The 27,995-nt window shown below is 39.3% G+C and overlaps 1 protein-coding gene across 4 annotated transcripts in view; it reads right to left on the bottom strand.

Annotated features, from left to right (window-relative positions):
- ankrd11 (ankyrin repeat domain 11) overlaps positions 1-27,995 on the bottom strand; it is a 192,268-nt gene that overhangs the window by 43,480 nt on the left and 120,793 nt on the right. For all 4 annotated transcript variants that reach the window (XR_015759940.1, XM_087995805.1, XM_087995804.1 and 1 more), the window contains exons 5-8: positions 20,454-20,612; positions 16,855-17,055; positions 13,472-13,614; positions 1,129-1,276 (exon numbers count right to left, since the gene is read on the bottom strand). Coding sequence is in view for 3 of the 4 variants with exons in the window: in XM_087995805.1 (XP_087851931.1) it covers positions 1,129-1,276; positions 13,472-13,614; positions 16,855-17,055; positions 20,454-20,612 (651 nt within the window). In the remaining variant the exon portion in view is untranslated. The remainder of the gene's footprint in view (positions 1-1,128; positions 1,277-13,471; positions 13,615-16,854; positions 17,056-20,453; positions 20,613-27,995) is intronic.

Below are 27,995 nucleotides of genomic sequence, written 5' to 3' on the forward strand. Positions count from 1 at the left end.
TATTCAAAATGATTAACTTGAATAGTTTCTAACCATATTGGAGGACAGAGGAAGGTTGTCAACGGCAGGAATCATGCCAGATATGAAAATAACCCACAAAATCTTACTTGCTGCCCCTTCACCAGAACATGTACAATAAAATTACACAAATGAACAATCAGTTCAATAGCACCAATTATTCTGTCCAAAACAAAGAAACCATCAATAAATTTGATGGGGAATTGAGGCACAGGAAAGGTCAGAATGTGAAACTCACTGTAGCAAATAAAAATTGAGGCAATCACATGGTTGCATTTAAAAGAAAGTCAGATATTACAAGTCAGAATGGAATAGAAGAGTATTGATAAACTTAAATTGGATAGGTTAGGAGGATTTCTTGCAGGGGGCCAGCACAAGTAACAAACAAATGGCTTGTTTGAGGTTTAAAAAAATGTCAAAGCTGACACTTAGGAATAAATTGTCAGAATAATACCAACAATCTTTCAATTTATGATGGGGTAATTTACAGAAGAAATACAAGATTTGTTGTATTATTCAAAAACTAAAGCACTGATTTATCTGACAAAACCACTGTAACTGTTTCATTAGTCAATATCCAAGTTTAAATATTTGAGGACAGATACAATTAAAAAAAAACAGAACTGAATATTAAAGCCAATGTATCTTAAAATATCTAGAAATAATCATACTACAAGGAGAAACCATTCATACCATAGTTCCTTGACAAAGCTTTGAATTAGCAATCCAAACATTTTAGCTTATAGGCTTCTGTTCTGAACATATATACACACATACTTCTATACTGAAAAACTCCATATTATTGAACTCTTGTGCATTAGGTAAACCTCTGTATCAGTGCTCTATCAAAGCTTGAAACCATTTTTGTTTCAGTTTTCCTTAAATCAAAAAGGTTGAATCTATTTGAAACTGGAAATCTGTCATCTTTAATCTTGAATAAAGTTAGCTTAATAGTAGCTTCAAATCTTTTAACTGACATTATGAAGATGTTCATTTCAAATGCAATTTGCACTTACTTGACAAGAACAGTTGATTTACACAAACTGTAGAACCATGACAAATTACAATTAAATGACAGATAAGGAATTGCATCTGTTAACTTAGTTTCACCTGTTGAACTCTCATCACTGGAGCTGCAGGAAGCCTTTCCCAGTAATAGGTTCACCATGGTGGGAGAATTGGCAACTTTGAGCGGTGTCTCGCCTTTTCTGTTACTCTGATGAGGATTCCCTCCATATCTCAACAGCAGCTTCACGACCTGAATAAATCCCAATAGCATTAATGGGTCAACAGTATAACAATAACATTGCTCCAAGAATAGATATACATTCTCTCGTGAGGGTTAATGAGTAAATACTTAAGTGAAGAAAATGAGTTTTTAAAACTATATTTGGGCCAACTAACACTTAAACAACGCTGCATCAGAAAAGGCCATTATTAGAAACTCTACTGCAAAAAAGGTATGTTGTTGCCTTTCAGCTATTTGATTAAAGTTATGAAACTAGCACTGACTAACGTAAAAACCAAGCTTGACACTAACAGCTAGATAAACTTTCTAGCTACCATTTTAACATATTTTAATTTTTAAAAAAATAATTCATGGGATGGATGTTGCTAGCTAGGCCAGCATTTATTGGCCATCCTTACTTGTCCAGAAGGTAGTTGAGGGTCAAGCAAATTGCGGTGGATCTGGAGTCATATGTATGCCAGATTTCCTTCCCTAAAGGGCATTTGTAAACCTGATGGGTTTCTCCCCAACAATTCACAATGGTGTCGTGATCACCATTAAACTCTTAATTCTAGATTTTTTATTGAATTGAAATTTCACCATCTGCCATAGCAGAATAATACCACTGTGCAATTGCCTGTCCTATGTAAGTTAAAATATAAATAGAATACAAAAATATAAATTACAAAACATTTAAAAAATTTCTGCATTGTATTTTCCAAATGTGTGTTGTGGCCCAAGCAGCAATGAAAACCTGGATCAAAAATACCAACAGTACACATACAATAATATATTGGGAGGTGAGAACAATCTAGCAACATTACACGTGAACTGTCACCTCAACCTTCCTAGTGTGATGTAAGCTGTGATTTGTTTGCATATATATGTTGAATACTATTTCCTGCAAGCTTGTGCTTTGCTTTTGAGTCAGTAACCTGTGGGTTTCTGTGTGTCTGAATTTAATTAGTAATTTACAAGTATTCCTATAGCCATGGTAATTTTGTTTAAACAGTGTTTGAGGCCATATTTTTGAATGAATGGGTTCGCAATCATCAGTAATGGATTTTTTAGGAAATGAGCAAGGGAAATAACGGGACCTCAAGATGTGTTGGAGACTTTGAAAATGTTTATGCTAAAGGGAAACAACCACAACACAGAGATAGAGACTTATGGTTTCAGTTTTACTTAAGGTTTGGGCAGTCCTATCTAGTCCTTTGAATATGATGGTTGCGTATACCAGTGCTACTGAGAAGGGAAAGTTATATAATGAAATAGGTTACCTCAGAGGGATAAGTTTGTGTTAGTCCCAGACTAGATGTATTGGGTTTAAATACTGAAGAGGTTATTTAAAGCTGAGTTTATTTAATTTCAGATAGAAACATCTCCAGTATGAAGATATCTGCTGTCCTGTCTAAAAGTTGAAGTTATATGTGACTTAACCAAACTTATCGATACAGATTCTGATGTGAATATTATACAATGCTGTTTTGGGCACTGTACCAGGTATGTGTTTTATAAACCAAACGAAAATATGTTTTGTTTTCTTTTCAATTTGTAAAGTAGTGTTTTGGGATTGATGGCATTCTACTTTTACAGCGTAAAAATCTTTGAACGTGTATTATAATACATGGTTTGGTTTATTCTATTTTATCTTCATTTAGTTTGTTAATAAACTTCTGTTTTATTGTTAAAACAGAATCTGCAGCATTACATGCTTATGTTTCAGTGACAGACCACTTCATTAAAACTAAAACAAATTGAAATAAGATCAGAATAGGAGTTCAAATTTGTCTAGAAATGACTTGTCTGGTGATCATATCATATGAGATGATAACACTAACCTCAGATTTTTGGTGTTAGCTGACAAGTATTTCCTCAATCTTTCAGAACTGCACATCAGGAATTAATTGGAGAAGTACAAATACATGAATTTAGTACAATTTGCACTGAAACATAGCAATCCTCTTTCCAATTGTTAAAATGCAGCCACAAAGGTATCATATAATGTACTAATGAAGATGTTAGGTGTATTGGAAAATTTTCATCATGGATTTTGTCACAACAGCATATGCACCTTTGCTGCAAACATATGTTTTGAATTTCAAGATTAAATTAAGCGTATTTGATTAAGGAGAAGGCAATGCAACTGATCAATATATCATATGGTTTTACAGCAAAATCTATTCATATGGCTATCACAGCCAAGAAACTCTTGAAAATGATCGCACACTATTTGGACATTTTTGTCATCAAAACCATCACTGGTAATGGTATTGCCCTGATGTCCAGTAAGCTGTGCATGGTCAGGAAAGAGAGATCACAACCAGAGTGAGTCACATCCTGGAATAAGTATATTAGTTTGGGGAATGTGAAGGCAGCATGGAAATTTGGTGGAGAGAGGAACAGGTGCTTTTTGCTTGCCTTTTTGGTTCATGGTTTGGAAGGTTTTTTTTAGAAACATGATAAAATGAAGCCTATGATTGGGGCTTAGCACAGAAGAGTGGCATCTCAGGAAGACAAGTTGTTCTTTGGTTAATTGCTTCCAAATGGATGATAGCCTTCAATCTGAAAATAACCTAATAAAAGAAATATTTACAGATTATAAACTAAAAGACCAGTAGGAAATTTTAAATCACAAATCAAGAATCAAAATAGAGATATACTGTGATGTATTGTATCTGTATGACGTTGAGAGCCGGTGGAACCCACTGTGGTGCGTAGCAAGTATTGGCTGCTCAAGGAACGTCGGCTCAGGGTCGATTAGCTGAACTTCAAACACTGTGAAACATCAGCAACAGGGGGAGCTATCTGGATGCTGTGATTCAGGAGACAGTCAAACTTCGTAGATTAACTACCTCAAACTTGGCCAGTGGTCAGGGACAGGAGCATGTGATAATGAGGCACGTGCAGGGATCCAGGATCCAGGTAATGCTTAAAGAGACTCAGCCCTTGTGTTTGTTTAACAGGTTTGAGATTCTTGCTACCTGTGTGAAGGACAGCATGGCTATAGGAATGATGAGAAACTGATCATAGCACTGTGGTACAGGGTGCCATTCAAGGTGGGGGCGGGGGGAGAGAAGAAGAGGGGAAAAGAGAAATATAGTATGGTCAGGGGAACAGCTGCCGTTCTGTGGCCAACTGTTTTGGCTGCCTGCCGTTCAGGTTCAGGATATCTCATCTGGGCTGCAAAGGAACTCCAAGTGGGATGAGAAAGATCTAGGTCTTGTGGCCCATGTTGACACCAAAGATAGAAGTAGAAAGAGGAACAAGGTTCTGCTGAGAGAATATGAGCAGTGAAGGAACTAAATTAAAAAGCAGGACCAAAAAGGTCGCAATTTTTGAATTACTACCTGGAGCAGCAAGAGTATTGGAATAGGGTCAACAAGTTTAAAGATGTAAACATGTGGTTCAAAGATTGTTGTGGGAGAAATAGGTTCGAATTCATGGGACATTGGCACCAGTAATGAGGAAGGTCGGAGCTGCTCTGAGAGTATAGAAAGGCTCAGGAATCTAACTTCAGGCACAGAAGATACAGAGACAAGTATGAGAAAGGGGGCGGTCAACGCAGAATTGAGGGTATTGTACTTAAATGCATGCACTATATGAAACAAGGTAAATGTGCTTGTCATGCAGATTGAAATTGGCTGGTATGATTTTGTGGGTGTCACAGAGACATGGCTGTAAGAAGATCAAGGTTAGGAACTAAATATCTTAGGATACACATTTTATCGAAAGGACAGGCAGATCGGCTGGAGGGTGGATGTGCCTTCTTAGTTAGACATTATTTAAATCAAAAGCAAGGAATGATAGAGTCGGAAGGTGTCAAATCAGTGTGGGTAGAGTCGTGTACAGGCTTTCTAGTAGTAGTCAGGTTGTGGAGCAGAAAGTAAATCAAGGGAAAGAAAAAGCATGTAAAAAAAGGCACTTTTCCAAATTACAGAGGCTGTTAGCCAAGTTCAGTATTCGAGGACGGCCTCAAGCAACATCTTGGGTTCATGTCACACCACAGGTGACCCCCACCATACTATACACTCTCACACACACTGAAACATGCACTGTCTCACACAAACACACTCACATGGACCCTCTCTCATACAAACACACTCATGCACGCACACACTCACATGCACTCTCTCAAATGTACCCACAAGCGTGTGCGTGCACATAAACACACCTCTATCCACACACATTCACACATATAAATCTATGGGATGAATTTGCATTTGCAGATTTATTCTATTTTGTTCAAAAAGCACACAATCTGTAGACACTCAGTGTGGCATTTTATAAATTGCTACTTTGGAAATAAATCCAGTCTGACTCCAGGTTAAGACACAAACAGACTTGAAACAAGCCTCATACCTAAATTGCATTGTCTGACTTGAGAAGTCACCTTTATACTCAAAGCCTGAAGTTAACTTGGCCAGTAACTTGAAAAGCAATTCTGGGATTAACATATTAAATCAATTGAAACCTGCATTTCCATTCTAACTGATTAAAGACTTAAATCTAGATGGCTATTGTTTAATACATTCATATAAGTTGTATGACCCTTTGATCTTTTACTTATAAATTCTGTATCCGATGTAGTCTCTCTCACTAGCTGCCTGAGAAAGGAGCATGACTCTGAAAACTTGCAATTTCAAATAAGCCTGTTGGACTATAACCCGGGAGGATGAGGCAACCATCGCTGACAAGGGAAGTTAGTTAGTGTGAAGCCACAGGATTTGGAAGCCTTTAAAAACCAGTAGAGGATAATTTAAAAAAGTAATAATGGGAGAGAAGATGAAAGATGAGGGCATGTTAGTTATAATATAAAAGAAGATTTCAGGAGTTTTTGGTTTGATATCTAAACGGTAACAGATAGGCAAGCATGGATATTGGACTGCTGGACAATGAAGCTGGAGAAATAATAATGGTGAACAAAGAAATAGCAGAGGAATTGATTAGATAGTTTGCATCAATTTTCACAGTTCAAGATACCAGCAACATACTCGAACTTCAGGAGAATCAGGGGTAATGACAACACTATGGCTTTCAGAGGTGTATTTTGTCCATTTTTTTAAATGAAGAGAGGTTGAGACAGAGGTATTGAGCTATCACTTCCAAGCCAATAAACAGTGTGTGAGAGACCGTGGAATTTTGTTTTAAAAGTTAGAACAATAGAATCAGCATAAATGGGTGGAGTCAGACTTCCACAGAAACCAGGGTTTTAGTTTCGCTTTCAATGTTGATGTTTTGAAGTTGGTTATGGAAACTGCCATAGATCTCTCCCTTCTACCGCAAAACATTTGAATGCTCTCTCTGCCAGATTTCTCTCAATATCCTTTCCTTCTGGACTGAAGAAACATTGCATGTGAGACAATTTACTGCATTTGCCTTTACCAAGTGTGTGTTTATGGGATGGTAATGTACTGGAACAGCTGCTGTTTAGTAGTAAAGTAACCTATTATTCTATTAAGCTTTCCAATAAAGTTAAAGTTAATCCTCTTCCTTTGATTTGTATTTTTAACTGTAGTGTAAGACGAAAGTGCATTTTGCTTAAAGCCTTGTAGTGTGACCAACTGAATCACATTTAGAATGCAGCACCTGAAAGCTGTCTGTAAATAAGGGTGTAGGCTGTCTCCTTTATATATTTTGGGAGATTTGATCTGGTCCATAACAGGGGGCAGAGGTCGATGTAGTGGCCAATACTAAGGAGAGGGTGCTGGGGAAGGTGGACAAATCATCCAGACCAGAATTCTAGAGGAGATAGCTGAGATGACTGTAGAGGCATTAGCCATAGAGTCATACAGCATGGAAACAGTCCATACTGACCAGGTTTCCCAAACTAAGCTAGTCCTACTTGTCTGCATTTGGCCCATGTCCCTCTAAACCTTTCCTATTCATGTACCTGTCCAAACATCTTTTAAATGTTGTAACTGCACCTGCATCTACCACTTCCTCTGGCAGTTTATTCCACGTACAAACCACCCTCGGAAAAATTTGACCCTTGGGTGCCTTTTAAATCTTTCTCCTCTCACCTTAAACCTAAGCCTCTAGTTTTGGACTAGCCTACCTTAGGGAAAAGACCTTTGCAATTCACATATGTTTTTCTCCTCATAACTTTATAAACCTCAATAAAGTCATCCCTCAACCTTCTAAGCTCCAGTGAAAACAGTCCCACCTTATCCAGCCTCTCCTTATAATTCAAACCCTCCAGTCCTGGTAACATCCTTGTACATCTCTTCAGCACCCTTTCCAATTTAATAATAGCCTACCTATAGCAGGGTGACCACAACTATACACAGTACTCCAAAAACAGCCTAACCAGTGTCCTGTTAAACCACAACATGGCATTCCAATTCCAGTACTCAAAAGCCAAAAAGAACTGCAGATGCTGGAAATCAAACAAAAACAGAAATTGCTGGAAAAGCTGAGTAGATCTGGCAGCATCTGTGGAGAGAATCAGAATTAATGTTTTGGGTCCAGTGACACTTCCTACAAACTCTGTTACTGCCAGGCCTGCTCAGCTTTGCCAGCAATTTCTGTTTTTGAACTGAATACTGAACTGAGGGCATTGTTGCTAAGTTTGCAGATGAGACACAGATATTTGGAGGACAGGTAATGTTGAGAGGGTGGAAGAGGTTGCAGAATGACGTGGGCAGGTGTGGAGAGTGAACAAAGAAGTGACATCCGGAACACAATGTAGAAAAGTGTGAGGTTATGTACTTCGGTAGAAAGAGTAGAGGCGTAGATTATTTTCTAAATGGGGAAAGGCTTTGCAAATCTGATGAACAAAGGGACTTGGGAGCCCTAGCTCAGACTTTCAAGTTTACCATGCAAGTTCAGTTGGCAGTGAGAAAGTAAAATGCAGTGTCAGTATTCATTTCAAGAGAGCTACAACATAACAGAGATATACTGCTGAGGTAGTATAAGGCTGTGGTCAGACCGTATTTGGAGTATCGAGAGCGGTTTTGGGCCCCGGATCTGAGAAAGGATGTCTTGACAAAGGGCTGCAGAGGAGGTATGCAGTGATGATGCCAGCGATGAAGTGCTCTCCGTCAGTACTGGATGGACTGGAGATCCACAGTCCTCACTTCATTGGATTGACATGTAACTCCAATTCCAGAGCAATATGGTTGACTCTCAATTCTCATAAAATGGCCTTGACAGCCAGTTAATTGGCAACTAGGGAGTAACAAATGCCAGCCTTCGCAGTGATGCTCATAAATCAGTTTTTTTTAAAAAACTCCATGGCCATCACATTCTGAATGGGACTTGAAGAGAGATATTCTGGACCAGAAATGGGATATACCAATGCACCCCCAAAAGACACCCTTTTGCAATTAGCCCTTAGATGACAGTTTCATTACACAATTGGGACTTAAAAGGTTTAGTATTAAAATGGGAAGGGATGGAAGAAGGTCCAGTAATTATGGTAATAGAAATTGTCAATGGGACAAGGCGTGAAATTAACTGTTTAACATGAAATAGAGAAAGGAAATTCCTAAGCACTAAACCTGTTCATCTTTATGAGATTCTTATTAACACACAGCTTTGATTATCTCGCCAAAGCTGCCAGTGATGTGAAAAAAAAAGATAAATTCTCACCTACTTGTTAGCCTAGGGAATATTGTGTATGTTTCTTTTCTAAAAATATTTTTTTGACAGAGACCAGCATGGTATATCACTGTTGGTGAATCTGTACTTAACTGAAAGACAGAAACGGAAGCACAAAAATAGGAACAGTGTTGAAACTGATTTTAAAATAGTTAATCAAAGAAATTGTAGTTTTCAATTTACTCAACAATTTGCTACATTCCATCTTTGCCCAATTGCATTCAGGTGTTAATAATCCATTCATTTAATCCACTGTACTAATTCTGAGGAAGTACAAGATTCGATCTTCAGCAAGAAAGAATGAAACACAAATTTATAAAATAGTTAAGAACTTATTTTTCATTCTCATCTATTTTAAAACAACCCATTGCTAATTTACAATTATTGTTTAGTAAAGGATATAATTCCTTTCCACAATTCTAAAATGATTTCCTCACTATTTTCTGAGCCATTCACTGTCATCTCCACGATGTGCCATGTTGACAAACTATACAAATCAACCGTACCACCAGATTAGGAGAATTAAAATTCCTACCAACAAACATCTTCAAATGCAAATTTTGTCATCAGAGATAAAAATCCAACATGACTGGATATTAACACAGACAACAATACTGACTTAGTCTTGCCTCTTAAATTGTTTGGGAGACCTTTTGGGCATGGGCGGGGTGGGGCAGGGCAGGGCCTTGGGAGGGGGGGGTGTCAAGTAATACATTTCCCCAAAGACTAAGGAGGTCACTTTAACTCAAGGACCCATTATTCCTGAAGATGGCTCAAGACAGAAAAGCTACATTAAGTTTAAATTGTCAATGTCACACTCAAGGGACAAACAACAATTTCAACGTCAGCCATATCAAGATAGTATACAAATTCAGGTTTTGGAAAAAATTATAGTGTAATGTGAGAAACCATGAGCTACAATCTCAGGAATAATATTATTGCTCCATTGTTACTATAGACAGGTGCCAGATGGTTCTCTTTTGATTTGTAATTTCTCTCTTAGTGCAAACAAATCTAATCATTTTTAAAGTAGCCAAATACTAGGGGAATTTAACAATTTCTCTATAATAACCTCATTTCCATTTACTAACAAGCACAATGTACATCATACTTTTCAGCTCCTCACTCAAATGTTAATACATTGAGTGACACTGTACTGGCTCAGTTTCCTAAAATGTGCAAATGTTTTTGATTCTTTGCTTGTTCTCCAGTTTTTCTAGGGTAAAGAAACTTCCCTTTAACCTCATTTGTTCTCAAAGACTTTGAATCCTGGAATATCATCACTTTGAACTCTTTTCTAGCATGAAATATCTGCGTTTATATTTACCCTATTCCTGCTTTGGATGAATCTCTCTTGCATTCTAACCAAACTCAAATTTCAGAAGTTATATTTTAATTGTCAGAGACAGTGCTGAAATAAAGACAAATTTTGTTGAACTTTTTTGTCTTGCAACTCTTCAGGACAATTTTCAAGAAAACCCCAAAAGTAGAAAAAAAACATACTGCATGAGAAGCGAGTGCAGATTGGTTAGTAGATGACCTCTAAATAATTGAGGCATTGCTCTCAAGAAAGCAGAGTTGATGATTCACTGTTATCTGCCAGGAATTGTTTCAATTACAAATATCGGTATAATGCCAGATAAACAGGATGTACGTTCCAAATAATCGGCAGATATCTAACCCATAATCCTTCAACTGTTCATAACAAGGTACGGATTGTACTCAACCAGCCTGAAATCTCTAAACTGGCAAGTGTCCAACATTGGATGTGATTCTACAATTGTAAAACCAATTACTGGACAATCCAAAGTGTGTAAGGAATTACAATAAAAAAACCAAGATGGTGGCAGTGTAGCAGTGCAGCTAGTGGGCTCCTCAGCCCAGGAGCCTTGAACTTGTCTACTCCATCTGCTTTCTACTCTTTCTTCTTTCTTTGCATTTTCTTAATGTTTCCATTCATTATCTTACCTTTTGAACTTATTCACCTGAAGGATTCTTCTCTTGATCCAGGCCCAGAGAAGAGGTGGCTTCAAGCCCTGCATGGCTGTCTCAGCCTGGCACGGTGGTCTTTCGATGTTATGGCCTCATCCCGGAGGAACGGTCTCAGCCTTGCGTAGCAGTGTCGTGATTTAGCAATCTTGTCCTGGCGTGAAGGTCTCTGCTTCTTTGGCCATGGCTTTGGGACGTGGTGATCTCATTCAGTCCCAGCATGGAAGACTCGTCCAAACATGGAGGCCTTGTATTCCAGCCTAAAGTGGCAGTTTCCCGGAGCAGAGGTCTCGGCTTGGCATGGCAGTCTCCTCCCCGCGTGAAGCTCTCGTAGGTATGGAGGTCTTTTTTGGCAGCAGCTTCCAGGAAATCCAGCATTTGTTATCTTAATCAATTTCGCCTGAACTGCAACTGATCTGAGATGAACTCTCATTTAATTTTTACTTTTTTCTTCTTATTGCTGACTTCTGTTGTTAATAAAAGGGCCATGGTATGACAACTTATAAAACTTTTCACTTTTTTGTAAAAACAAACGTGACAATAAATTGCTATTCTATGCTATTTAATAACACCCAATTTAGGACTATGAGTTAGGCTTGTAGTGTGACACACTTGTGTGTACTTAAAGATATATAGATACAAAGATCCCTGTTGCTTTTCAGAAAAGAAAATACATGCCTGTTTCAACTCAACAAAATAGGTGATACCTATTCTCTGGTCATTTCTTCTGGCAGAACACCCTAACCAGAGTCAACCTGCCTTGATTAAATTTATATAAAGACTGGCAGTTAACTATCAATCACCTTTAAATGGTGCATCCTCAATGACAATGCTTCTACCAAAGTCTGCTCACCAGTGTTCTCTAATGAAATACAAATGCTGATTTTCTCATGTGTTTCAGTACAAAATCAAAAAACTTCAACAAAATGTGCCCTTTTTTCAGCACCATTGATATAAAAAAGCATGGATGTTTGGATCCAGTTGGATGGGTACAAGTAAAGCCACATTTGGAAGATCATGTGCGTTGTCAGTCTCTTAGTTTAAGGCAGAACATGATAGCATTAGAAATGATTTTGAGAAGGTTCACATGACCAATTTGTGGGATGGGGGGTATTATCTTTGAGGACATGTTGGACAGGTTCGGCCTGTATTCAATTGAGTTTAGAACTCATTCAAACATGTAAAATCCTGAGGGTTTTGATATGATAATTGACCAGGGGCATAATTTAAAAATATAAGACTTCATTTAAGACAGAAATGAGCACAATTTTTTTTTTTCCTCAGTCTTTACATCTGTTGAACTCTCTTGCCTGGAGACCAGTTGAGGCAGGGTGGTTGACTATCTTTAGAGCATAAATAGATAGATTATTGATTAACAGGGGATTCAATGATCATCTGGGGTAACTGGTAAAAGTGAAGTTGAGACCACAATCTGATTAGCCATGATCATGCTGAATGTTGAAATAGCTTAAAGGGGCCAAATGGCCTAGCTCTGCTTCTAACTTGTATGTTTGTACATATGAAAATACTTTGGACATAACTTCTAAATGCTATGAGAAAAGCTGTCTATGCATTTTATGTCTGCAAGTAAGAACCCACGAGAATCATTCACAACCTGCAAACACTCCAAATTGTCTTAAAGCTAAATAAGAATTTTTTTGAAATGTAGTTATGTAACATTACAATATTAAAAAATGTAATAACATAATCAGAAAATCTGTTTCAGTGGTATTGGTTGACAAATAGTTATTAGTGAAGACACTGGGGAGATTTTCTTGTTCTTTTACATCCTTCTAAGGGAGCATATATGATGTTTATCCTAAATGTCATCTGAAAGGTGGCATCTTTCACAGTGCAGAATTCCCTCAGTACTGAACTGAATGTGATAGAACTACGTTTTTCAGGAGCAAGACATGAATTTGCAATTTTCTTACTTGGAGATAAATGCGCTCCATTGAGTCACAGCTGACAATGTTTTATTCTCCATTAATGTAATCCAAGAGTTGGCACTTTTATTATTGTTGTGAAATAATAAATGGAGAGATGTTTGGGGTCCTACAAAAACACCACTATGAATATCCCACAAATATCAAATTATAAAAACTATCAACCGGTTTCTACCTTGGGCGGCACAGTGGCGGGCACTGTTGTCTCACAGCACCAGGGTCCCAGGTTCAATTCCTTGGGCGACTGTCTGTGTGGAGTTTGCACATTCTCCCAGTGTCTGCGTGGGTTTCCTCCGGGTGCTCCGGTTTCCTCCCACCGTCCAAAGATGTGCGGGTCAGGTGAATAGGCCATGCTAAATTGCCCGTAGTGTTAGGTGTATTAGTCAGAGGGAAATCGGTGTGGGTGGGTTACTCTTCGGAGGGTCGGTGTGGACTTGTTGGGCTGAAAGGCCTGTTTCCATACTGTAGGGAATCTAATCTAATCTACCTTCTATTGCAGGATCAAGTGGTTGAGATATGCATAGTTTAGTAAATTTCAAGTGCAAAGATGAAGGAGCTCTTCGAGGGAAACACCACCTTTTCTAGAATTGTAATCACTGCACTCAGTACTCCATTATGAGCAACCAATATATTAAAGTCAATTCAAACAGCAAAGCTTTAAACACATGAATTATCAACTGAAACAGACCTTACGATGACCATTATTCGCTGCATCATGGAGAGGGGTGTCATCATCTAGGCCTTTTGTATTGACTTCAGCACCTGCTGCAAGAAGTTGCTTAGCAACATCATAGTAACCTCTGTTACATGCTTCATGGAGTGCAGTCCATCCTGAAAATATAATCAAAAGCAACATAAATATACCAATATTATTTGTTAATGCACATTTATGTATTTTTAACTTCTTAAAAAATAGTCCTCTCCAACCTCAATAAACAAGCAATATGAATAGATTAACCTCATACACTGATTTTTTTTAAAAAAGGCAACAGATGAGGAGAATAGCAGTTGAAAACATGCCTTAAATGTGTGGAAGCACAAGGTGCAAACTGAATGGTCAAATTGCAATTGTAATGAGAACCACTGCATTTTTAGGACAACTAAATACAGTTCTACACAAGCAAAACTCAAAGTAATGTCACCAGCTGACCACTGATAAAATGTTGTATTTGTCAAGCACAAACTACTTTTTTTGGAAGACAAGTATACAGAAGACTCAAAGAGCTCAACTATTCCAACTTTTGGGTACAGAACCGACAAATGGCAGCTGAGGGAAACAGAGCTTCTCATGGACATTTAGATAAAACTCCTGCAACAGCTACTGACTAAACTTGAGCTGCTTAGCTTGATTACATCAACTGTGATCTGTGGGTTTCAAGTGGCTGAGTTACATAGCATTTAGCCTTGTTAACACCAGACCAGTTTCTTTGATCAGCCTTGGGACCAGTCATTGGATCGGATCAAACCATGCTTGCAGAGCAGGATGCTCTTGGGTTGGGAATTCATGTATATAAGGACAGACTGGGCCAGCAAAGTTCTCTGCGGCTTGAAGCTTTTTGGAACAGAGGAAACAGCGTGATTTTAAGGATGGCTATGTAAACAGTGATAGATGATGTCAAACCAGGATCAGAGGGTATTTTGCCTCATTTCCAATCTCTTCAATTCACCATAAAAGTCTGATACAGATGTTTTTGGTGGACATTGACATATTTTGCTTTTATTATAGTATCTATACACTATTTCTCCATCTTTTTTCATTCTATTTAGCTGTCATTAGTGGCACTGCAGTATACTGCAGTGACATAGAGAATTACTTCATCAATGCCAAACCTATTTATTTATCAGTTATGCATAGCAATTGTACCACAGAAAATTTCTGCAAGTACAAAAATTATTTTAAAGAGTATTTTGAACTGACAATTTGACCCACAGGGTAGAAGGAAAACAGCCTTAACCTACTCCTTCACCTCCCCTTGCTTTGAAATATCTCTCAAAGCTGAATTGTTAGCGATGATTCAAAGCTCTAACAAAAGTTTTGTTTGCTGCAACCCAAGAGTTGAAAAAGAGAGAATTCTGAATGTCCCAAAAGAATTACCCCACCTCCAACTGTAGACTGATGACTTCAATAAGAAACTCCAATACCAACAGCAACTGGGTCGAAAGTGGTCCTTCTGAGTAAATCCTTTGCACAATCTGAGAACATTTTTTCTTCCCTGACTTTGACCAAGTTTTAAGATCTGACGGCCTTTCAGAATTTGGCTTTTATTTATGTGAGGGGGGTTGTGTGTGTTGTTTTTGCATTAGTGGGTAATTGGGTATTTTTACATTTTAAACTTTGTTTTCATAATCTTTGTCAGACCAAAGTTTTAGAAATAAAACAAACATTTTACCTTTTAAAGGAAGGAATCTAGCTGGCTTATTTCTTACAGCAAGTTATATATAAGGAAATTTCTAGGGGCGGTACAGTGGCTAGCACTGCTGCCTCACAGCGCCAGGGACCTGGATTCAATTCCAGCCTTGGGCCTCTGAATATGTGGAGCTTGCACATTCTCCCAGTGTCTGGATGGGTTTCCTCCAGGTTAGGCGAATTGGACATGATAAATTGCCCATAGTGTTCAGGGATATGTAGGTTAGGTGCATTAGTCAGGGGTAAATATAGAATAGGGTAGAGGAATGCATCTGGGTGAGTTACTCTTCGGAGGGTTGGTGTGGCCTTGTTGAGCCAAGGGGCCTGTTTCCACACTGTAGAGATTCTATGATTCTTTTTTATACATAAATTAAAATGATCAGGTTTCTTTCCTTTTAAATTCAAACTGCTATAACAAACTCAGGAGTGGAAATAATACAGGAGGTATTCATTCCTCCTGACCTGGTCCCAAAAGTCAGCTCAACAAACCACATCTGGCCTTTCATTAGGCACTTTCAAGTCCTCAGAGCTTAAACAATGAGTTCAACAATTTCATACTATAACCTCTGCCTGCATTTTAGGTTTGGCTTGTTTTATTGTTTCTGCTTTTGAACAAGAAATGTTCATTTTTCTGTCATTTATGCTTCCTCAAGACATATCTTTTGCATTTTCAGCTGGCAGTACTGACTTTCTTCACCTCGAATTCCCTATTTTCCATATCTCTCAAGTTCTCTCTTGTTCTTTTCTCACCATCCATGCATTTGCTACTTAAAATTTATTCCATCTCTAATAATAATCAGTTCTGTTCAACTGCATTACTCTCTCCATTGACAGGTGTGAAGTAATTAAAATATAGATTACTCCTATGAATGCTAATGTGCATTGTACAACATTTTATTTTCATATTATAAATGCAGTTCACTCACATTTTCTCTACATATTGTCTGACAATTCCCTCTAGCTAACAGAATTCAAGCATAGTTAAATTGTCAAATTAATTCCTGACAGTAATATTTGTCAATAGCTCATTTGATAAATTTATACTTAGCTCAAGCTGTCATGATATAGTGCTGTGGACACAGATTTGCTCCTTTTAGCATTGTTTCAATAAAATACAAGGGTCTATTAAAACACAGGAAAAACTCTGTACAAAATTCCAAACATTCAGCACTTTGAAGGCTCCTTTCAAACATACTTCCATCTTTTTGGCCCTTATTTACACTTATTTTTAAAACATGGCATGTTGCGGCTGGATACATGTTTAAAATCCACAACTCAATTTTGTACGTGTCCTGTATTCCATATAGTGATGGCGTTGCCCACAAACACCACCTTTAGCATTAAGAATGTCTCCTTCTCAGCTGATATCAAAAGAGGGAATTAAGAAGAAAATGTAAGGATTCTACACTTGTTCAAATCAAAACTAAATATTGGAGATCTGAAATAAAATCAGAGAATGCTGGAGAACCTCAGCAGATTCTGCAACATCTGTGAAGAAATAAAGAGTCCTGCTGATGGAATTTCTCTTTCTATCAGAGCCTTCAGACTTCCAAACACTTCCATCAATCAAATAGCAAATTGCTGCATTACAATTCAGTGCATAATTCTTTGCTAATACTAAGATTTCCAAATGAAACTGATGTTGCATCTGATAGTTACATTACCTGCAAAGTCTTTTACGTTTACATCTGCACCTTCAATAATAAGTTCTTTTATCCGCCGTGCATCTCCCCGGATGGCAGCTCTGTGAAGTCGTGTCTCACCACGCTCGTTTCTTTTATTTACTTTGTCTTTGGTTTTGGAGGCAGAACTTGGTGTTCTCTTTTGTCCAAGAATCGACTGCGAGGGATGCTTTGGAGTACGATCTGTACAAAACATAACTATTTGATTATCTGTAAGCTAGCTATAATTAGGGGTTATCAACTCATTTTGATCCCTTGGACAAAGAAGAAAAATGTGGTTACCCAATTTAGTTATCTGGAAGCTTCTTCAATCTTTTGGACTGCATAATGAATTTTGCTTTTATAAATGCTTTGATGAGTTATATTTAAGCCTGATGCAACAAGTACAGAGCAACGAAATACACCATTGACCGCAACAAAATAGGGATTCTATTTCTGGGCTAACAATAGGAAGGCGGAGACTGAGCAATGACAACCATTTTGAAAGCAAGTAGGCAGTGCCAGAGCCGGAGGAAGGGCACGACAGCCAGGTGGAGCGAGGGTGCAAGCACGACATTCAAACAGTAATTTACTCATGGACAAACTCAACAAATAGACTATTTTCAATATATTCATGAGATATCTTTCTAAAGAACAGTACAAAGAGACTACAACTTCTTGAGTAAACAGCACAGATTAGCAGGTCCTGGATGTTCAAACTTTGAGTCATTGGACTGTCCAGTGTGGACATGACATTGTCAGACATCAAAATCCAGAAGTAGACAAGTACCCAAATTCTGTAGCAGCTGCTGAGTCACAAACCACTCGATCAGACAACACAAGAAAACATACAAGTACGAATGGAAATCATGGAATCAGCTGTATACTAGTTGGATAGAGAATGGAGATAATGATCTGACAAGGGATAATAGGATAAGACACAATGAGGTGCAATGACTGGGATGAATTAAAGACTAACCATGCAAGATGCAGAGAAAGCATGCAAAGTTTGAGTAGATTTTCCAAGTTTGAGAAAACAAGAGTTCGTGGCAAAGCAGCAGAGTGGTATATTGATTGGAATTGTGGACAGATTGGGAATCTACATTTTAAGCAGTAAAATTACTCCTTTACAAACTACCCAACCACCAGAATCCCCCAATATATTTTCCCAGCACCTCTGAGATAAAAGGAAGTATAGATTAGCACTGAAGTTATTTACCAATTTCAAGGTTAAATAAGTGATTGAAAAATGTCAAGAACATTGAGGTACTGCTCCTTGAATTTACTGTGAGCTTTTCTGGATTAATAGAGAAGACTAAAGAAAATTAGAAGGCAAGAAGGAGATCCAAAGTAACAGGGAGGGAGTTTAGGATCACATGTGTGAAGCATGGAGACGATCAGCAAAGTAATAGCCAGTCTGTGTTTTATCTGGACCAATAAAAAGAGGAGAAAGTGGGGACTGCAGATGCTGGGGATCAGAGCTTAAAAATGTGTTGCTGGAAAAGCGCAGCAGGTCAGGCAGCATCAAAGGAGAAGGAGAATCGACGTTTCGGGCATAAGCCCTTCTTCAGGAATGAGGAGGGTGTGCCAAGCAGGCTAAGATAAAAGGTAGGGAGGAGGGACTTGGGGGAGGGGCATTGGGAATGCAATAGGTGGAAGGAGGTTAAGGTGAGGGTGATAGGCCGGTGAGGTCGCGAAGAAGATTGCAGGTCAAGAAGGCGGTGCTGAGTCTGAGGGTTGGGACTGAGAAAAGGTGGGGGGAGGGGAAATGAAGAAGCTGGAGAAATCTGTATTCATCCCTTGTGGTTGGAGGGTTCCTAGGCGGAAGATGAGTCGCTCTTCCTCCAGACGTCGTGTTGCCATGGTCTGGCGATGGAGGAGGCCAAGGACCTGCATGTCCTTGGCGGAGTGGGAGGGGGAGTTAAAGTGTTCAGCCACGGGGCGGATGGGTTGGTTGGTGCGGGTGTCCCAGAGGTGTTCTCTGAAACGTTCCGCAAGTAGGCGGCCTGTCTCCCCAATGTATAGGTGCAGCGGATGCAGTAAATGATGTGTGTGGAGGTGCAGGTGAATTTCTGATGGATATTGAAGGATCACTTGGGGCGTTGGAGGGAAGTGAGGGGGGAGGTGTGGGCGCAAGTTTTGCATTTTTTGCGGTTGCAGGGAAAGGTGCCGGGATTGGAGGTTGGGTTGGTGGGGGGTGTGGATCTGACAAGGGAGTTGCGGAGGGAGTGGTCTTTCCGGAACGCTGATAGAGGTGGGGAGGGAAATATATCCTTGGTGGTGGAGTCCGTTTGGAGGTGGCGGAAATGACGAAGGATGATCCGATGTATCTGGAGGTTGGTGGGGTGGTAGGTGAGGACCAGTGGGGTTCTGTCCTGGTGGCGATTGGAGGGAAGGGGTTCAAGGGCGGAGGAGCGGGAAGTGGAGGAGATGTGGTGGAGAGCATCGTCAACCACATCTGAGGGGAAATTGTGATCTTTGAAGGAGGAGGCCATCTGGGTTGTTCGGTAATTGGAACTGGTCCTCCTGGGAGCAGATGCGGCGCAGGCGAAGGAATTGGGAATATGGGATGATGTTTTTACAGGGCGCAGGGTGGGAAGAGGTGTAATCTCGGTAGCTGTGGGAGTCAGTCGGTTTATAGTATACGTCCGTGTTGAATCAGTCGTCCGAGATAGAGATGGAGATGTCTAGGAACTTTTTTTTGATATCAAAAATTTTCCGCCTAGGAACCCTCCAACCACAAGGGATAAACGCAGATTTCTCCAGCTTCCTCATTTCCCCTCCCCCTACCTTTTCTCAGTCCCAACCCTCAGACTCAGCACCGTCTTCTTGACCTGCAATCTTCTTCCCGACCTCTCCGTCCCCACCCCCTCTATGGCCTATCACCCTCACCTTAACCTCCTTCCACCTATCGCATTCCCAACGCCCCTCCAAGTCCCTCCTCCCTACCTTTTATCTTAGCCTGCTTGGCACACCCTCCTCATTCCTGAAGAAGGGCTTATGCCCAAAATGTCGATTCTCCTTCTCCTTTGATGCTGCCTGACCTGCTGCGCTTTTCCAGCAACACATTTTTAAGTAATAAAAAGAGGAGACAATATAGTAAGCACTGAATGCAATATAGTATGTCAGACAGACAGCAATTAAATTACAGCCACACTTTGAAAGTGTCTTTGGGTCCATGAATATTGGTTTGGAGGGAGTTTATGGTATTTGCATCTACTGTATGAGGACAATGGTGAATTGTTTGTTACACCTGACATTTCAACTTTGCACTCTTGGATACTGCATCTTGCGGTGTATTCCACTACTATTTTCTTTCTGGTCAATTCTGGTATCTCCAGTACTTTGATATTGTGCATTGATGCGTCTATACAATTAAATTACTAGTAAATTAAGAATACTGTGTTCGCAAATAGAGTTCCTGTGGTTCTAAGATATTGAGGTGGCTTTTAAGTGTGTGACCACCATCTCTTGGCAATTTACATGGGACAAAGAGTAATGTTAAACTTAAGATGGGCACTACAAAAGAAGCAACTAGATAAAACATTGTGCTGCCACCCTCCACCACCCTTTTCAAACAACTACTAAAAGGAAATGCAAACCTGGACTGTTTGTTGATTCTTCTGCCGTCATTTGCATCAGCAAAGCAACTTGTTGTCGTTCTGAAAGTGGACAGCCAGCTCTTATTCCTGCTCCAAACAATCCACACTTTCGGACTCCAGCCTCCTTCTTCACTCGTTTCCGCTCTGGACCTTGCTTTTCTGCAAGCAAAGTTGAAAAGGAAATAATTTTATTTGAGGGATGAGATGTTTATTGCTACAGAAAATATGCCAAAAGACCTCAAGCATACTTATTCTTCTGCAGTATTTAGATGTTTTCTGTCTTCTGACGGGAGTCACTTACCTTGAACTGTCCTTCACTTGTGGACATGAACACAAAGTGTTTCTATAGATTATTTGACCATGTTGAACAATACATCTGGGGCTTGTCCTTGATCCACATGTACATATTTCTTGCAGATCACGAACAGGGCAGCTATCAGTATTGTGAACAAGGCTGATTTTTAATTTCCTCTGTCCTTGCCAATTGTATGTGGTATTGGCTTACAAATAGTATTCTACAATATATTAAAGTTTGACTTACAAATGGTATTCTGCAAGATATTAAATATTACATAAGCAGTGATCCTTGGCTATCAAAAATTGAAGACAATTTTGGAATGTAAATTTCTAAAATCCAGATAAACGCCAGAATCTCATGATACAAAAATTTTGATTTAGTCATTATAAAATTGATTATGGAAACCATTACAAGCAAAACCAATAGCTTTCCACATCATAAAAAATTGTAAAAGTAATGTGTAATGTTATCACAGTGATGGATAACAATCTTGAAATTATATTGTAATGAAGACAGATGGGTTATTTCTCACCGTAGTCAATGGTGTACACCTAACAGTAAATGTATCAGCGGAGGTTGCCTTCTTCAATTCTCAGCTATATTTAGTTCTCTAATTCAAAATTCATCAACACTTGAAATATGAATAAAATTATTAGCAAATCTTTTGGTACCACATTTAGAGAATTATGACCATTGGTTTAGAGAGCAGTTAAGTACAAGTGTATGTTCTCAGTCCAAAAACCTAACCCTTTTGTAAAATCTGGGTGGTAGGTATTTACAGATAGAAAAAAAATACAGCAATTTGAAAATCAGGAAGTCGAGTTAGTTGAAGCATAGTAGTCTTGTTATTGTAAACAAGGAATGAGAGAGATAAAACTTAGATGCTGCAACACGATCACTGACAGAAAGCTCCACTAACACTAGTTTACATAGATTGCTCATGAGCGTGGGCATGAGGAATGAAAAATAAAATGTCCTGAATTGTATAACATTATTCCTCTAACCATTAAAGGCTAGATTCAATAAGAAATTAAGAATGAAATTCAACTCAGTGAATCAGTGCATAACAATAAGCCAGGAAATAAATGAACGCGTTAACAACACTGAACCTGTAGACACAATTTTAAATTCTTGAATGACAAGAGAGATTTTATTACTCGTCAAGTTTACACAGGGTGAACTGGCACTAAATTGCAATATAGTTTATTCAGTAAAAGGGGAAAGAATAAAACAAGATTGAATACATACTTGATATTTTTGTTTGAGATTAGGTGATTTTGTTTTCCTATTTATGTAGAATCAAAACTATATGCTACCAGCGCATTTTGAAAGAAAGACTGCACACATCTAAAGATGAATTTCCAATTGGGAATTAGCATATTGCAATCTGGTATCATGATCCTTAATTGTTTTTGCTAAACAGAGAAGAGTTCAATAGGCAAGGACGCGACCATGGATTTCAACACCAGCTTAATCCAGGAAAGGGGTCATGAAGGAGAGAACATCACTGACAAAATGTTTAACATTTAGCAATTCAAAATTACTTCATTTAAGAGAAAGCACATCAATTCGAAGGGTCTGTTTCCATGCTGTACATCTCTATGACTCTAAATAGAACTACAATAGCACCAGAAACAGGCTCTCATATGACGGCAAAATCAAGAGCATTTGAGTTTAGGTATACGCAGTAAACTTTCACGAAAGCTCACAATCACCATCAAGGATAATTAGGGATGAGCAGTAAATTCTGGCCAGGCAGGTGAAGCCAACATCCCCTCAGTAAATAGAGAAGATGAGGGATAATTATATCTAATTCTGATCACCAGTCAATATGCAAAACTAAAGAAATCATAACATCAGCTATAGAAATTCAATCTACAATGTAGATCAATGGAGTACATTGTTACCCACCACATCGTTTGATACTAAAAATAATTTATAAGAACCGATCTCATAATTATAGACGTGTGCAGCGTAGGGGGTTATAGGGCTCATCATATCTGTCCCTGATCTTTGAAGAACCAACCAACTAGTACAACAGCTTGGTAGTACTTTCATTTTTAAGTATATATCCAGTGCATTTAAAAACAATACTATATGTGCCTATCACTCTTTCACATAGTGGATTCCACAGCACAATCCTGTGCATTAAAAACTCTTTCCCTCTGATTATTTTGATAATAACCTCAGTCTGTTCCAATAGTCCCATACTCATGGAAAGCTTTTTCCTTACTTATTCCATCAAAATGCTGGATAATTGTTAAAATCTATTCATCCTGTGCTTTACTAAGAACAATCTAATTTCCACTACTCTCACCATAAATGCTACAAGTCCCTCATCCCTTGTACAATTTGTTCCAACCAAAGATGAATCAGCTCTCCTCTTTTAAATCTTCTTTGAGGCTCATAATAAATATTTACCTTTTATTTTCAAATGCATGCATATCACACTTCAATGAAAGTATCAAAATTTAGGTGTCAACACACTGTATTGGGTGAAAGGAGGAGGAATAACTTTCCTACTTGTTAACCAAAGAAAAGTAATTAAAACAAAATCAGAAACACATGCAATCACAAGGAACTGTCATGTCTCACTGGGGTAATTTGCTGGAAATCAAGCTCCATTATTTTTAATGGGTCACAAATGCAAATATTTCATTATCCACAGAACCTAATAGTCTAATTCAGGCTAAAAGAATACGCATACCATGCCTTTTCATTGATACAAAATAACTATTTATTGTAAACAAACTGTTTTTAACCAACAGCAAGAAAGTCACACGAATTGCTAGTAATTCACACAAACTTCAAATGTAACCATTTTCAACATTCCATACAAACAAGATAGACAAAAAAACAAATATAAAAGCAGTTTGAAAATACTAATTTAGATCACCAGTTGCTGAATTGCTTTCTTCCATTCCTTCCAGATTTTTGCTGATGAAATAAGGTTGTTTTCACACCGATGCTGGCTTTCATTGACTGGTTGAGAATTTGCTTTTTTCAGGGTCTCAGAAGGTGGCTTCCCTCTTTCTCCTTTCAACAGGGTAATTTGCAGAGAGCAGTTTACAGGAAAGTGAGCAAGAACAACTACTTTGAAATTTTCTGTCACTTCTCTACACAGCAGATAAGAGGGAGAGATTGAGGTGCTTCCACTTTACGGGCTAGAAGTTTCTACTCTATTGTCCACCTGCTCAGCTGTAACCATTTGCCCAATAACAAATATAAAGGTTCATTTTATAAAATCAACGTTTTGGAGATGTAATGACACCCCTTCTGAGCAGGTTCAGAATTTGGACATTCTAGCCCAAAGGGAGGGGCATAACCAGTGCACTTGAAGATTCCTAGGCCAAGTGGGTGTTACCATGTTGCGCCCATAACACTCAAGGAACTCTCCCTGGCAAAACATACAAATATACACAAAAGTACACAGGATCTCCAACCTGAGTGAAGAAAATTCTCATGTCAGTCCAAAATGGTCTCCTCTGCATTCTGAGACCATGACACCACGTTCCAGATCCCAGACAGGGAAAACATCATTCCTGCATCCAGTTTGTTAGCCTCATCAGAATATTCTCACTTATTCTTCTAAACTTCTGTAAATACAGAGGCAGTCAACCCAATAATGTTGACTCAAAGCTTTCAGGACCACACAAAAGTTTAATTAACCTCTATTTTTACCTTAGCCGGCAAGAGGTCCGAAGTCAACACCAGAATAAGTCAAGCTCTCAATTGATGGACTCTCATCGGACCTCTGCGGACAGCATAAAAGCAGTATAGCTTATGCCCTCATATCTCTCAACCCATACTTTTCATGAGTGATAAACAGATAAGCAGTGCAGTTAACAATATTCCATTGAATAGTAGAAGCAGCCCAAGCCCCAGCTGCAGTCTTCAGCTTGTGCAGACACAGACACACATTTTAAAATTTATGGCATATTGTTGCTTCAGCAAAACTTTTAACTATTGCCTCCTTTTGATCATTTCATAATCACACAGAACAATAGCAATTGGATATCAGTGGCCACAAGCATCTTAATAGGAGAATGCAGGCAATTACAGTAAGTACTATAATCCCAATATGTAACAACATGCACCCAATATTCCCAAGACTCCCAAACGGCCACAATCTTGTTCCACTATTGAACCCATGTATGTCATTACCTTGGATTTTCTGGCTTTCTTGGGTAATGTGCTTGGAGAAGTGGGTAGTATTAGTTGATTTGTCAGGAATAGAAGTACAACATTCCTTCCCTATAATAGTAGATGTCCCTCCTTTTTCTGCCAGGATAATGTCTAGGGCCATTCGATTTTTCTTTATACTACTTACAGTGTGGAAACAGGCCCTTCGGCCCAACAAGTCCACACCGACCCGCCGAAGTGCAACTCACCCAGACCCATTCCTACATTTACCCCTTCACCTAACACTATGGGCAATTTAGCATGGCCAATTCACCTAACCTGCACGTTTTTTGGACTTTTTTGGACTGTGGGAGAAAACCGGAGCACCCGGAGGAAACCCACGCAGACACGGGGAGAATGTGCAAACTCCACACAGTCAGTCGCCTGAGGCGGGAATTGAATCCGGGTCTCTGGCGCTGTGAGGCAGCAGTGCTAACCACTGTGCCACTGTGCCGCCCACGGATTTTGTAGGACTATCTGCCACATTGCAACCATTTCAACAGATAACTCAGTTACGTGCATTTGAGTATCAGTCAATGCCCTTGCTGTATTGTTAGCTAGTTCCTCTAGGGCAGCTGCTAAATTAATTATCTCTCTGAAAGTCCAGGCAATTCCATAAGGGGAAGGAGGATCATCCAGAACCATTCCCATTCAGTTACTGCCCTTCACTGTCGACCCCAATGAGGACATTCCTCAGAGTGACTTAAGATTTGTATATGAGGGACTAAATATGCTAAGTAACAACAACCCTTTTAAGGATGGTCCTGGGATTTAGTGGTTTTATATCCTTGCCTCCTTACTCTCCTGACAACCAGGTGTAGGGCCAGCTCCCGCACACCCAATAGGTTCCATTTAGAGGCCATGGAAGCAAAATACTTTGATTCTTTACACAGGAATTGTACCCCCACATCATGCCGCACACTGTGATCATTGCTACAGTAGCAGGTAGTATTCACCAAATCTTTAGGAATGGGGCACTATTAAGGCAGTCACTAACTTTTCAGGATCTGAGGGAGCTTTTCTTGAGGTCCACCCTTCAAAACAACATGGCTGACAATCAGTACTGTGTTGATTTCATGAACAGTTGACCGCACTACCATTGGTGGAAGCCGAAAAGGCTTTTATTTAAGTTATTTCATTGGCATTGAGGGGGACAGCAGACATGGGAATCATGGTTTTACCATGCTGGGGAATCTCAGCACATACCCAACACACGCCTTGCTCTACTTGTTTGGCATATGTATGATAGAGGGACAGAAAGGTGTTAGTCCGAAATCCTTCTGTCCTCAGAGTAAAACCTCCTAAGTCACAATTATCTATGGTTGTCCTTGCACATTCACACCCATAGGGGTAGTCAGCAACACCTGAAATGGTCCTTTCCACCTTGGTTCCAACTTTCCCTGGTCCCAGTTCTCAATCAGGACAAACTCTCCAGGTTCTACAGTACGGTAGTCTCCTTGAATCAGATTGGCACCCTCTCGATGGACTTGGCGTACCTGTGAATGTAAACTTTGGAGAGTTTTGGTTAACATGCAGATATTTTCCCACTTACTACCCCAGAGTGTGCATACCTAATCTTTCAGGAAGGGAAGATCGGACCACCCCGGGTCCCCATAGGATCTGCATGGGTTACCCATAGACAAACTCAGCGAGAGATAACCCTGTTTTACCTGAGGGGGGAGCTCTCATATGGAATAGCACCAAATGTATGACCTTCAACCAGTTCAGTTCTGTCTCCTGTGTTAACCTGGCCAACTTATTCTTTGGAGTACCGTTCGCTCATGCCACCATCCTGGCTGCCTATGGATGATAGGTGCAGTGGAGCTGTTGCTTTATAGCCAGCTCTTTGCAGATCTCCTTGTTTACTCTAGTTACAAAGGGTGGTCCATTATCCAAGCTGATCATTTCTGGAAGTCCATAATGTGGAATCATTTCCCTCAACAATATTTTTACCACTGTGGTAGCAATACTATCAGTTGTTGCTTCAATCCATCTACTAAATACATCCACTATTACTAAACAATGCTTTTAAAAATGTATTCGAGGTAATTCTATAAAATCTAATTGTGGACAAGCAAAAGGCCCATAGGGCAAGGGGGTGGTTCTGAACCACAGCACTCTCCCAACTCCTGTTTTTTTACAAATCAAACATACCTTAGCTCATTTCTCAGCTGCTTTCTGGAATTCCAGATTTGTAATAAAGTATTAAACATTCCCCCTTGTACAATTATGCACATAATCAACTAAGAGTGGTAGGAGCAAAGAAGAAACATAAACTTGTCCCACAGGAGTCAACCACAGCTTGATTTGAGGGTCAAGGTAGCACCCCATTTGAGTCCATAGTTGCTGCTCCTCAGCAGGAGCATCTCCCTGTAATTTCTGTATCTCACCCAGGCTTGGCATTCCTATCTTTATAATGTTTCTAACCAGGTTTTGCTGGGAACCCATTGGAACCAGAAGCACGGGGTGTAGGATAGTCTGCTTGGCAGCAACATCTTCTCACTCATGGCCTTTATCTACTGCGGGGACAATGCCGTAGGCATTTGAGTACAGGGAAAGATATAAAAGAGTCCTAAGGGGCAACTTTTTCATGCAGAGGGTGGTATGTGTATGGAATGAGCTGCCAGAGGAAGTGGTGGAAGCTGGTATAATTTCAACATTTAAGAGGCATTTGGATGGGTATATGAATAGGAAGGGTTTGGAGGGATATGGGCCAGGTGCTGGCAGGTGGGACTAGATTGGATCGGTAGGCATGGACGGGTTGGACCGAAGGGTCTGTTTCCATGCTGTACATCTCTATGATTCTACTGGGCAGTTTAAAAATACATATGGTGATATTAAGTTAATGTCACTTGTAGAAAAACAAACCTTGCTTCTACCACTGAACCGTTCCTATCTGTCCATCATTAACAATACCTAATGAGAGGAAATCACATTGGACATCCTCAAAAATTCCACAAAGGTATGCACACTATGATAATCATGAATAAAATGGCAATAAGACCTCCAAAGGTGACCATCCCAATTAAGGTTATTATTTACATTTCTATAAAGGGAATAAT

This window comes from Chiloscyllium plagiosum, unplaced genomic scaffold (genome assembly GCF_037043375.1).
Source record: "Chiloscyllium plagiosum isolate Xiang-an unplaced genomic scaffold, Cpla_swu_hap1 HiC_scaffold_17, whole genome shotgun sequence".
NCBI lineage: Eukaryota > Metazoa > Chordata > Chondrichthyes > Orectolobiformes > Hemiscylliidae > Chiloscyllium > Chiloscyllium plagiosum.